The 13,150-nt window shown below is 55.2% G+C and overlaps 2 protein-coding genes across 2 annotated transcripts; one reads left to right on the plus strand and one right to left on the minus strand.

Moving 5' to 3' along the window:
• Nucleotides 1-466: 466 nt before the first annotated feature.
• VOLCADRAFT_94131 (uncharacterized protein) lies at nt 467-8,192 on the minus strand (the record flags this gene model as incomplete). The annotated part of the gene is made up of 9 exons (XM_002953340.1): nt 467-496; nt 3,219-3,333; nt 3,607-3,779; nt 4,054-4,257; nt 4,887-5,042; nt 5,560-5,778; nt 6,196-6,303; nt 7,423-7,591; nt 7,930-8,192. The coding sequence occupies 9 exons, from the start codon at nt 8,190-8,192 to the stop codon at nt 467-469; spliced, it is 1,437 nt and encodes a 478-aa protein (XP_002953386.1).
• Nucleotides 8,193-9,110: 918 nt separating this feature from the next.
• VOLCADRAFT_63538 (uncharacterized protein) lies at nt 9,111-12,400 on the plus strand (the record flags this gene model as incomplete). The annotated part of the gene is made up of 6 exons (XM_002953262.1): nt 9,111-9,278; nt 9,640-9,729; nt 10,272-10,403; nt 10,849-10,952; nt 11,369-11,535; nt 12,081-12,400. The coding sequence occupies 6 exons, from the start codon at nt 9,111-9,113 to the stop codon at nt 12,398-12,400; spliced, it is 981 nt and encodes a 326-aa protein (XP_002953308.1).
• Nucleotides 12,401-13,150: the final 750 nt, after the last annotated feature.

Genomic DNA, 13,150 nt, shown 5'->3' on the forward strand with positions numbered 1-13,150 from the left:
CAGTTCGGTGCACGTACGGTAAAGTGAACGGCAACTTCTGGGTACAAATCCTGAGCTAGACTTACAAGTTTGTAAGTTCCGGCAATGATTGAATAAACTGTATATAGCATGGGCGTGTTTCACGCTTCCTGCATAAGTTCCTGAATGGTGGTCGGCTCGTGCGCACTGGGGTCTCAGTGCCGGCTCAGCCGATGGATTAGGTGAGCCAAGCAGATATGTTCATGGAGGTATAGTGGCTTGTGCGGCTTATAAGAGGGAACCTCACCCTTACATAGCATTGCAGGCGGCCGCCGCCTGCGTTGTCGCAAATACGTTGCAAGGGGATGGCGGCTCTCGAGAAGCGGCGTCCTGTGATCTTGTTTGATATTATGGTAAGGAGGATGTGGTCAGTATTGAGAATGGACCTGGACATCGGTCTGCGGCCGACCTGTTGCCGTCGTTCTGTCCTTGGACAGGATACTGTGGTTTATGATCCATTCTTCCACGACATGCCCGCCTTCTTTGGAATGTGAGGGTGCCTGACTGAGACGAGCATATTTCCAGGTCAGGCTGTTGAATATTTAACCCTTACCGCAGGCCCTTTAAGGAGTTGCTTGCGTCTAAGCATCCAACGGCGTGGGTTCAGTTTGAGTGCGGCTCCATCTCTGAAGATGAACTTCTACAACAGTTCTTCTCCGATGGGAGGAAGGTGGACGGAGCTGCCCTTAAGGCGATGATGGTGCGTGCAACTTAGCACACACGATCCCGCGAATTTGAAAACATCGTGTACAAGTGTTCTGCCAGGGAGCATTGCAGACATGCAAAACCGGACCGGTTTCTTGGCTCGTCTGCTGTTTCCCTGCCTAGAGGGCTTGTAGAAGCACGTCAGAGACCAGCAGGACTCATTCTGCGGTGCGACGGCGGTGTGCCCGTGTTGCCGTGGTTGGGTTTCCTACGGGGCACCGTTTTCCAAGGCATGCCGCCGGCAAAGAAGCAGAAGACCGCGTAGCCCAACTCTACATCTGCTTTCCTTTTGCATCCTACCCATTAGTTATATTGCATCATTGATCTCTGCGCGCTTCACTTCTGGTGTACTACGGAGCGCTACCCTTATGATGTACGAGATGGCGATCCGTTTGGGTTTCGAGTCCTTTGTATGTTTATGGCTCAGACGCAACAGGATTTGTCCTCCTGCAGGTGTCCAAGTACCGCTACTTGGATGGCATGGAGTCCCTTTTAAGCCGGCTTAAGGCCGCCAGTTTTGATTTACATGCCATGTCAAACTACCCCATTTGGTTTCGCCTCATCGAGGACAAGCTGCAGCCCTCCGCATACTTGCAATGGACTTTTGTGTCGTGCGAGGGGCCGATGAAGGTGAGACTGGTGTGGGGGTTGTCCTGGGCACTGTCGCGAGCTCCTATTGTATGGATGTATGATTGCTTCTGCTGCATGAGGAAGGGGAATGATGATTTTCTGCCATATTGAGGGCCCAATAAAAGATTGGGCCCGTAAATGAAAACAAACACGAATTCTGAACGCTTGGCTTCTGAACCCTTCCTCGTGCATTACCATTTGATATCGACTGGTAGTGGCAATACTCAGGGTACTTGGCGCACTAGATGAACGGGGTTCGCCGAACGGGGCGATCACAACGCCTGTCGTCACTAAAAATTGGTGCAGGCATCCCGGATTTATACCTATCGGCTCGGCATCTGTCTTGAACTATAGCATATGCTTACGCTTGTGCATGGCAGGGCTTTCGCAAGCCGGCGGTGGAGGCGTTCGAGATATGCATAAAGACGCTGCAACGACCGCCTGATGACATCATATTCGTTGATGACCGCAAGGTGTGTGATATACCAACAAGCTAGCCTCCATTGGATTTGGTTTAGATCTGCTGACGGCGATTTGCTTTTGCATGTGGCCCCGATTGTGCAAGCAACCCTTCCGGAGCATGCAGGCGTGTTCAGCCGTGGCATACAGTGTGTTGGAATTGTTCGACTCGCTTGGTGTTTCTTATCGCTGATTGTCATCTTTCTGTTGCAAGTCCTCGACGTCTAAATTACTCTCTACCTGACCATACAGGTTAACGTGGAGGCGGCGTGTGCTGCTGGTTTAGATGGCATACTGTTTAAAGGCTCAGGAGCTCTTGAGGTGGAGCTGCGGCGGCGAGGGCTTTTGTTTTAGGTTGAACCGTATGTCCTACGGAGGAGTGTAGAGGAGTGTGCAAGTGCATTCAAGAGGGAGCGTTTAAAAATGTCTATGCAGCGCTGTAATTATGCCCGCCGGGCGCGAATGAGTGAATTGTTATTGTAATCTGAACGACGTCTGACTAAGAGGATACGGGCGGCATGATCATGACTTTCAAATAATGCGATAAATCGGTCAGTACTGTATTGGAATATCAGGTTATTGTCGAAGCAGACAATTGCCCGGATGGTCCCTTGCACGGCTGTTGCATGGGAGTAGTGTCAGTAGATAATCACTATTAAGACCCGTATTTCGTCAGTTGGGACAAGGATATCTTTGATACACTACAGGATATCTGCACCACACTGATGCAAGTTAAGGCGGCTCTTACACTCGCTTACGCACGGTAAACGAAACCTTACATAACGAAGGAAAATATTCGTAGAGCCCATGAGGGTTAGGACATCTTAATTAATCTTAGCGCACCATGCAAACAAACCCCGGCACAGGTGCGTGATCAAACACAATCTACCAATACAAAGGCCGAATATACCAAATCGTATCAGTCATATTGCGGTTACTGAAATTTGAATACCGAATAAAACGTAAGACATTTCTGATCAAACTCCCGCTCGCTTCACCGCAGAGATCACGGAAATTCGCACCCAACGATCCATCTATTACCACAGACAAGATCCTTAATTTCCCGCCCCTGTCAATAAGCCCTCGAAAACTGTGCTCTGGACGCCGACTGCGTCAGTCCGTAAAGCTCACTTCACGTCCTACTACCCGTCTAAAAATATAAAACAATACCCCTCCGCCCTTCGCTCGCTCATACCCTTACAGCTGCCAACCCGTGACCCCAATCGCTCCGATCCTCAATGCTGACTCGCCGGCTCGCCGTCGTTGTGATGCGCCGACGCCGGGCCCAACGACACGCTGCGCATGCCAGCCAGCACGCTACACATGGCCCGTGGGTCCTCGCCGTCCACGTCTCCGAAATCGCAACCCTGGCGCTGCACGAGGAAAGGGTCCAGCGGCTTGCCAACTCCGTACACTACGAATCCTATTTCCCGTAGCGCCCCGTGGTCCAGCAGGTTGCGCCCATCGAATACGAAGGCGGGTTTCATCATGGCCGCATAGATGGCACGGAAATCCAAGGACCTGCCAATGGACAATGGTTGAAGGGTACAATCATAACCCCAAAACATGCAAGAAACATATCACGTTAAAAGGGATCGGAGAGCATTGAGGAATGGGGCCTGACAGAGATGAAGGCACCCATCCACCTCGGCACTGAAGTCGCAGGTTGGACACGCTCTCCACGTTGTCCCGTGTGCGGCCTTGCTGCCTCGGCAGTGCCTGGGCCCCGCACTTTAAGCCACGTCAACCCAACGCGCCTCCACCCCTCACTGCGAACACGCGCCCCCTGCCCACCTGAACTCCGGCCAGTCCGTGAGGAAGCAAAGCCCGTGTGCACCTCGACAGGCATCGTACGCACTCCGGGCGACATCCACAGTTGCCAGTGATACAGTGGTGTGCTGGCGGCGGGGCTGCTCTAGGGAGCCCCTAGGTAGGCACATGTCCAGATGAATCTGCTCAGGGCTGACCTGCATTCGGATGGGGGCATCGCGTATGCGGCATACTTTGGGCATAGGCACGACGCGCTATAGAAAAGCACATAAAAGTACATAGCCGCATCCCCATCCCTTCCTACCCGGTTTCTTTCCACTCTATTCCCAGTCTTTCCGCTCAGTCGTAGGAGCCAACGAAACGTTCATCACGTCATACCAGGACAACACAAAGATACGCAGCCCAAAGAGAACCAGAGCAGGAAAGCAGCGCACCCGCAAGAGGAAACGTCTGTACACATCCGTTACTTACCTTGGGATCGTACACCGCCAACGCAGCGCCATCCAGCAGGAGACCGCGGCACACATCGATGGCGGCGGTGTCTCGCGTGTCCGTGGTATCGGCCTTGTACGAGAAGCCCAGTACGGCGATCCTCTTACCGCGAATAGTGTTGAACATAGACGTAATTATACGCTGAACAAAACGTGCCTTGGTCCAATCGTTCATATCAACCACCTGGACAATGGCCAGCGGCGGAGCAAGACGGAATGTTGTGCTAATGCTCGGTGCACCACCAACGGCGCCCCATACGGCAAAACACCAACAGCCCCAGCTACCCGTACACCTCCTACACATATCTCGCACATGGGCACAAGGCTCGTAAGTACTAAGCCCCTCCCATCCTGCCCATCCTGCTCTAACGCACAACCAACAAGTTGCGAGATGCACATGCAACGACTCCAGGCGGCTTTTGTGTCCAGTCAGTCCCGTCGATTAATTCGCATTTCGCACGTGTTTTCTGGAATTAGCGTCCGTCCGGGTTGGCAAAACACATACACACACAGCACAGGTACCCCGCTGTCCTATTTGCGGAGTTATAACATACAAATGCACCTCCCACCACAAGCGATCAGCGGCTCAGTGCGCATAAGCACAAACAAGCACGCCAGCTGACGGAAATCCTCCTCGTCTGCTGGTCCCCCTCCCGCTCCTTCGCTCTGGCACACACGCATCCTCCTACTCTTTCCATTTACTTTTCCTAGACAAACCAAGTTAATTGGGCAACAACTCACTCCAATGGCCATTCGCGGCCGAGTGTCAAGAGTCACCCGTCCTCGCACGGTTCCCTGTCCCCCCCAACCTACCTGCTGCCAGTACTGCGCCACCTGGCTAAGCCCCAAGCTCTCGCAAATGTACACCAGGTTGAGTACGTGCTTTTGAAGGGCGGGGCCGCCGAAGCCGCAACCCGCCATCAGGAAGCGGGGACCGATGCGGCTGTCCGTGCCGATGGCGTGGGACACCTGGGGGGGGGTGAGAGGTTGTGTGAGGCGCCATGTGAGGACGGGCCGGAGTCGGGAGTTCGAGTGGGGGAAAAGACGAACCACCAGCGGTTGAAGCTGCTGCCAAGGAAAGAGTGGGGGGTAGAGGTCTTCCTAGGTTGGGAAGAGACGAGTGCAGGGTTAAGACAAGATGGCCCGGACTGTAACTTGTCTGGGGAAAAGAAGAAAGGAGCTTAGGGTAGGGGGGGAAGCGGGGCTTTGGTAGCTTTTCTCATACGCATCCCATCATCACGAATCACGCGGGCACGCATGCGTATGTAATCACACACACTCATACCAGCCGCCTGTGCCACCGGTCCTGTGTGCCATTCCCCCCCATCTGACCTCACCTCAGCTCCTTCACGCGTAATCTTTACAACATGCACAAGTATATTCACATAAGAAAAATGTACGGTCCTATGCTCCCGGGACTGCTTTTCCGCCTTCGCCCCTGCTTTGCTTGTCTTTCTCCTCCCTCATGCTAAAATGCTCCTCACACCTGCTGCACGTCCGCGCCCGTCTCCTCGCACAGCGCCGAGATTGCATTTATGGAGGAGATGCGCTGTGCCAGGAAGGCATTGGCCGCCAGCTTGGCCAGCTCTGAGCTCCACAGGCCCATACTCAGCACGCGCTCAGGAGGGACCCACCTCCGGTACACCCGAGCCAGGCTCTCCACTGCGGCCTGACCCAAGGGCGTGTCCCGACCACCAATAAGGACCTGGGCGAAGTCCGGACAAGGCCACATAGGGGCTCACGGAGCGCGTAGGTGTATGGGCAGGAGGATAGGCCGGCATGCAATGCCTTCAAGATGGTAAGTCAGCAAGGAGGTGAGTGCCCAGCTGCCAACACTGCCACCACGGCTGGTGGTCTTGCAGGCCTGCACATAGCGCTGTCGCTGGGGTCCTTCCTCCAGAGCCCCGACCAGGACCATCAATGAGCCAATCCTGCTCCCGACCAATCTAAAATATAAAAAGACGGTTGTTCCTTTTCGCCCCCGTAACCGCTATCGTGACACCCTTTACCCCAACATATCTCTTCACGTTCCCCTCCCCCATCCCAAATCAAAATCTCGCCCATCTCGCCCCCCTCGCCGCCCCCACTGCCCTGCATTATCATCCCCTTCCCTGTCGCTTACTCGGTCCGGCTGCAAGCAATCCTGAATGGCGGTACCCGCACTCATGAACTCCGGATTGGAGATGACCTCAAACTGCGTCTTCTCGCCGTCCTGGCAGCCAGACAGGACCTGAGTTGGGTTGGGCGGTGCCGTGTGCAGCGCGATGGGACGCGGTGAGCCGCGGAAGCATTAGCCGAAGTGTCAGGAGGGCTGCGGCAAGCGCCGCATGCACTTGGTCTACACAAGACAACGTAGAACACGCGTGCGAAAGCTCAAAGGAGACGCAAAGGAGAACCTTCCGAGGTCAAGGTTAAACAGCAGCCAGGCGGAGGACTTGCACCGTTTTGGACGGGGTCTGGAGCAATTGGGAGCGCACGGGTGGGGCATCAGCCGGGCTGTATGTGACCGCCAATCAGCTCCAAACCGCCGCCAGAGGGTTGTGTCGGGGATGCAACATTGCATGCGCAACCAACTGCACCGACTCCCATGCGCCCAAGAGAGCAGGTAGCTAGCACTCGCCTAGTGAAAGCTGTTCCCTAGACTTGCCGGTATGGGAACACGCCTACAGGTGGTGGGGAAGGCCTGTGATGGCAGCGCACGAGGCCGGAACCGTATAGGGGGCTTGCTGTCCTGGCTTGAAGTATGCTTCTAGAGGCGATGCAGCTTGTTGATTTGACCAACGGACCACCAAATCCTCCCCCTGGCCAAACCCGGCCCCCTCTTCCCGTACGCCCTCAGACCCCTTCCCCCCTTCAAAGTGTTACTCACGCAAGTGCACATCCCACAAGTAGCCCCTCAAGTCCCCAGCTGGTACCCGAAACCGGCCAAAGCAACTGCCCCTAAAGCGGGGAACCCCCGTTTGAGTGCCAGCCACTAGTCACCAGCGCTCTACGAGGTTATGATGGCTCTTGACCCACACCGCGGAGAGCTTCAAGATCCCGGTCCTCCACATCGGCGGATACATCGAACGCACTTGTCATACAGCCACTGAACACACGCCCCCCAGTCCACGTCAGCCAACCTAATGTAAATGTGCTGCGCCTACTCCATGTCGATGAGCCGCATGTGCTGGCGCCGTTGTGCAATCACGCCTACAGAGCCCCAAACCGACGGTATGGCAACTTGGCCATAAGGTGGGTTTGCAGTGTCAGTGCAGCGTCCGTACAGTCGTAGCACCTAACAGCCCACCGCGACACAACAGCGAAAAAATTAGCACCAGTCACGCAGAGACGGTGGAGGCCAACTGACCCTCGACATTGCTTGCGCGGTCTTGACGGGAACAGGAGATTTCTCCGCCACAATTTTGGGCCCACAGCCGTGGCACGAAGCGGCGATAAGGCGCGCCGCAGCCTCCCAGAACCCAAACGTGGCAGCCTTGCCGGCACCAACTCCCTGGAGCTTTGTAGGCGTGTTCACGCTGACAACGTAGGGGGAAAAGGATTGGGAAAACACAGTCACGGGAGGAACGGGAGGGGAAAGGAAAACGAGACGTGACATTTGAAGATTGGGCGGTCCGCACTGAGACGGACGAGTACGAAAGGTGACCAGACAAGATGCGTGCATTCCTGCTAATGCTGTGCGGCTTGTTGTGGTAATGGGTTCAAATGTTATGCGCTGCTCCGGGGTTGGGGAGGGAAGGTTGGGTGTCAGCAGGCTGGCCCTGCGAGTGCTTCCCTTGGACGTGGACAGTCTTGTTGTGAGGTGGCGCACGGATAGGCAACATCACGTCGAAAGACATGGGGTCAGGGGTCTCACCATACGAAGATGAGATCAGCCTCCGCGAGGTGTTTTTTAGCGTCAGTGGAGAAGAAAAGGTTCCTCCCCCGCGCGGCCTTGACTATCTCCAGCAGGCCCGGTTCGTACAGCGGAAGATTGTCACTGTTCCATGCAGCAACCCGCTCTGGGCTTATGTCAATAACCGTCACCGTGATGTCGGGGCACTTGTAGGCCAGGCAACTCATCGAGGGCCCACCGACGTAACCGGCCCCGATGCAAGCAATCTTGCGAATATCCATCATATATTACTCGTCCGTTATCTGTTTTTATATTTCACGTAAAATTCGCTCGGTTTTTCCCGAAGCCCTGATGCTGGGTATCAAGACGCTCTGTTGCAATGGCATTAGAGGCCAGTCCTCGGACAGCGTCCCTGATGTGAGCACGGGGGTTCATGAGTAAAAATGCTGGGCATAACCGTCAACTACTCCTAAAAGAGAATACACACTTTGCCAAGTTCGGCTGCTTGAACATACAACAGTTACGCAGACCCGCGACAGCCAAACAGCGTGAAGCAGACGTTACCACAAGTTGCTTTGTTTACCTGAAAATAGCACATCTAGGTATCCCATGGCGCCCTAATGCCTGGTTCCTGCAGCTGCTCCGAAACAACCTATGATGAACGAAAAACCAGCTACGATAACAACATTCCATAGCTACAGCAAGCGTGTGGTAATGCTTGCTGCTATCGCTGCTTAGCGCAAATTGATTCAGGTAGCTGCAAGTCGCGGACGTTTTCCGTCATAATGGGGTTCACCAGATTGCCGGTCAAGCAAAGTCCAAGGTAAGCATCATATACTTAGAACCATACAATGGTTGCATGTTAGATAAATCAATGGAACACTCCTAACGGCAACGTCCGCCAACCGTGAAGGCATTCGGATGTTTCATTCCCCCCTTTCACCGTGGCCCTCCAAATCAGTGTTGCTCATGTTCACTGGACGATGAACTCAAGGGTCGCCTACCATCCACCGCGCTGCTTAGCCCCTCTGGGCAAGCGCCCGGGGCCCCCAGCGTTCCGACTGCCGGCGGAGGCAGTAGCCCCGGTCCCCAGCCAGTGCGATGCCTGCCGGTGTCCTGGCGACATTCCTAGCCGTCGCGTGACCTGTGCCGCTGCATCCAGTGCCAGCGCGTCACCCTCGCCTGAAGGAGGCAGGCAGCCCATGGTCGCGCTTTCTCCTCTGGAGCGGCAACTCGCCGCCTTTTGCGCCTTCTTCACACGGCTCTTCCCCTTGTGGGTAATCCTGGCGGCAGTGTCGGCCTTCCATGCACCGCAGCTGTACCTATGGTTTGACAACACATGTATCACGTACGGGCTAATGTTCGTCATGGTACGATCTGTACGACGCACATCGGTTGGCCCTCCGTCCCTAGCCTTCTCGGAGGAGCACCTGGGACATGACACCTCTGCCCATAACCTTTACCCTTCCCACGTCCGAATATAGATATCCCCTTACACTCGCACGGGCTTCTTCACGCATGCCTGCTGGGTCTTCCTCTTCCAATCTTAAGCTCTGAAACGCAGCACTTCGCTACACCCGATAGGAAGGGACTTTTTACTTCAGTTTTGGAGCATGCTCGACCAAGGCGGAACCCAAACGCGGACTGATGTGAGGGAATTGTCGTTTTGCGATGGCCCGCGGTTTGAGTCCTTAAGCCGTCCCCCTTATTGCAACTCCCGACTCCTCTTAGGCGGGCATGGGCCTGACATTGACCTTCAGCGAGATTATCTCCGTCTTCACAAAGCAGCCGCAGTTGCTGCTGCTGGGAATGGTCCTTCAGGTGCGGGCGGTGGGGATGTGATCCTTCAGATGTATGGGTCCATGAGCTCTGCTAGCCAGTACCTCTCTGGAGCCGGTCCACGCTGGTTCTCGTGTCCTTGTCCACATGTCCAGTACTGCCTTCCTGTCCCGTCACAGCTCCTCATCGCTTCTAAAACTTGAAGCGTTGGCCCGCCACTGCTGCCATCTCGTCCCGGGGATGGTTCCCAAGTTTATATCGGATCACACTAGGGCTGCAGAGTGGCAACGCTGCTCTGGGCCATGTGCCGTGTGCCCAGAGGCCCAGGTGCCCTGTTGCTCTGCCCTAACCGTCGAGGCGTGCCGACTGCTATCAGCGCAAGGCTGTGGACCATGTGTGCCTATGGCGGCCCGCTCAACACCAATATCAGCAAATGCATATTGAGCAAGACACCATGGCCTCCCTTCAAGCCGCATTGCTTGCCCTGCCATGCTTCCACTTCAGTAAGGCAACCTGGACATGGGCCCTACCTGTTATTGAGCTCTCTCCGCATGCACCATGCGCCGTACACCCTGTATTTGCAGTACACAATTCTTCCCATCTTCGGGTACTTTATCTCACGCTACCTAGCGGCACAGCCGGGTATCGCTCCAGGATTGGCAGTTGGCGTGGCGCTGGTGTCCTGCATGCCGGGTGGAACGGCATCCAACATTGTGGTACGGCGCTGAGCTTAAAAACGGCGGGTCTTAAAGAAGCTGGGTGGCCGTTGTGAGGGAAGGACGGGAAGAACGGGCGCTTGTTTCGCACACAAGGAACCCGAAACCTGAAGAACATTATTGATGGTCAGTCATGATCCGGAATGACCCAGCGGCGCTAAATTCGTTGACTCTATGGCCAAGTATACTCCGCGTCTGACGTCTAAAGAACCATGACATATGCGCACGTATGAGCGTTGGAGATGGGATAGGCTTAGTGATTAAGATGACGAAGGGCAGCTGGACGAGACGCACGACTTGGCTTTGCTCCGCAGCCCTCTTTATACACCAGAAAGATGTCACAAGTTGCACAATCTGGGGTGGGCGACTGGCGCCCTGGCTATCGGACTTGTCATGATTGGCTGACGCCTGTTTGGTTTTGCGACACCTGCCTGTTTGCCTGCAGGCCTACATCGCCAAGGGTGACATGCCGCTCTCCATCATGATGACCACTGCCTCTACTCTCATGGCCATTTTCACAACACCGCTCCTCACATCGCTGCTGGTTGGGTGCGTAACTGTGTTCGTACACACGTTTCAGGGTGCGGCACGAATATTTGATGATGAAGCAGTGGAAGCAGACTCCGGAGAGACGGCGGAGCTGGGAATACCTGCTCTGTCCTGATTGTATGCGTCCCGTCCCGGTACCCATCGAACGTGGGAGTTTCAGAAAGCACATTTCCTCCGTGCGCCTGCAGCATCCCCTGACCTTTCTGGACAGGGTTTGCGTTGCGAACGGCTCAAATGGGCCGGAGGTCCCTACAGTTAATGCCCGTCTGTTTGCGCCGCTGCCTTCTGCGTGGTTTGGAAAGCAGTCACAGGTTGGCGTAGTCCCTAGAAAAAGCCTTCGGAACACCGATTAGTCACTTTCCTTAACCACCGTCTCTCTCGGCTCTTTTCCTTACCCTTGGGCCCCTTGGTCGCAGCACGCTCGTGCCTGTGGACCCCCGCGCCATGTTCCTATCGGTGCTGCAGCTGGTGCTGGCCCCCGTGCTGGCAGGTACAGCCATGAACCAGTTCTTCCCTGCCGCGGTGGCCCGAGTCAAGTTGTACACGCCCTTCCTGGCGACTGTGGTGGTCTTCCTCATCGTAGGTGAGTGGGCTGTCTAGTGTGATACGTCATCGCAGTGCGGCACGGTGTGGCGCTTTCCGCAACGGCATGGCATGCAGGAGGATGCGGCAGCGGAGGGTAAGCTGGGTGTGCGGATGGAGGATGGAAGGATATGTGAAGATTCATTCATCCACCGCTATGGAGACCCCTTCGTCCTCCATGTTACTTCTCCACGTCCTTTGCTACTGCGGAATAACTAAAGCTGCCGATTCACGCATCCGCTTTTGCCTGCTGTCTTTAACCACGAGCCGCATCTTTTTCCTCACGCCATCTCGCACTCCGCAACCCACGATTTGCCGTCCCTTTGCCTTGGACCCTACTGTCCCTCTCACCGCCCTGGTCGTCGATGTTTGTATGCATGTGGCTCCCTGAATTTTATACTTTTTATGTCCTCTCCGTCTCCTTTCTCCCTTCCTTTGGCCTGCACGCAGTTGCATTATGTCCTAAATATGCGGATCTATTTACCTAATTCAACCGCTGTGTGCCCCTGATTCCCCCCCGCCCTTCTCCTTCAATCGGCACCATAGGCTCCATGATAGCTTCGAACGTAGCCGTGGTAGCTTCCTCCGGTGCTGCCATCATTGCGTCCGTCTTCGTGCTCCACTCGACGGGCTTCATGCTGGGCTACGCGTTGTCCAAGGCACTGGGTCTGTCGGACCGCATCGCGCGCACCAACTCGATCGAGGTGGGCATGCAGAGCTCTGCCTTGGCGGCGGTGCTTGCAAAGGTGCACTTTGCGGCGGACCCGGTGGTGGTGGCGCCCTGCGTGCTGTCGGCCTGCACGCATGCGACTGTGGGCAGCCTGCTTGCGGGTTACTGGGCGGCCACGGTCAAGGACGGGGATTAACCGAGTTGGGATGGAGGGCTGGCTGGCGATGGTCTTGGGCGGGTGGTTAGCGACCCAAAACCCGAGGGGAGCTGAAGCGCACGCACCATAGTCGCGCGAACCGAGAGAGGAAAGAGGGATGGTGCCGATTAACATTGCACTGCTGCGAAGGATGAGCTGTGTTGGAGTACGGCATGTATGGCGCATATGCAGTGCTTAGCCTGAGAGGCAGCACTGATAGTAATGATGCCTTGTTTTGGTAGAGGTTGGGGGGAAGGGTCATGGTTTGGGTTTGGTCGGGGAAGGGGGGAGTTGGGGGCCGGAGTGAGAGGCTTGTTATGCTGGTGGTCGGTAAGGTTTCGTTGGTTACAGAGCACGGTTGGAGGTTGGGGGAGGGAAGCGGGGCCAAGGAACGAGGTAGGCAAAAAGGGTTGGATGGTCATAATTAGGCATCTTTTAAGAGTTAAGGCTATTGAGTGACCCGTTAGGTCCTGTAGAGCGAGGCGACCCAGGGCGCATTTAGGCAGGTAGCAATAATTTAGATATATCTTTCTTAGGCTATTGACATGTAGGTGGGGGTGTGGTGGACTGGCATTTTACGGCATTGGCATAGATGTTTGTACCTTACATGTTTATACGCAGTACATAGACTGTAGCTTGTCTCTGTAAAAGGGGAAATCGGTAGAAGCCCACCCTTACCTTTGTGATGCGTGATTCGTATCAGTGCTGACAGGCGAAAGAGAACCAGCAGTAAATCCTGAGCCCCTCTCT

The sequence above is a fragment of the Volvox carteri genome (genome assembly GCF_000143455.1).
Source record: "Volvox carteri f. nagariensis unplaced genomic scaffold VOLCAscaffold_35, whole genome shotgun sequence".
NCBI lineage: Eukaryota > Viridiplantae > Chlorophyta > Chlorophyceae > Chlamydomonadales > Volvocaceae > Volvox > Volvox carteri.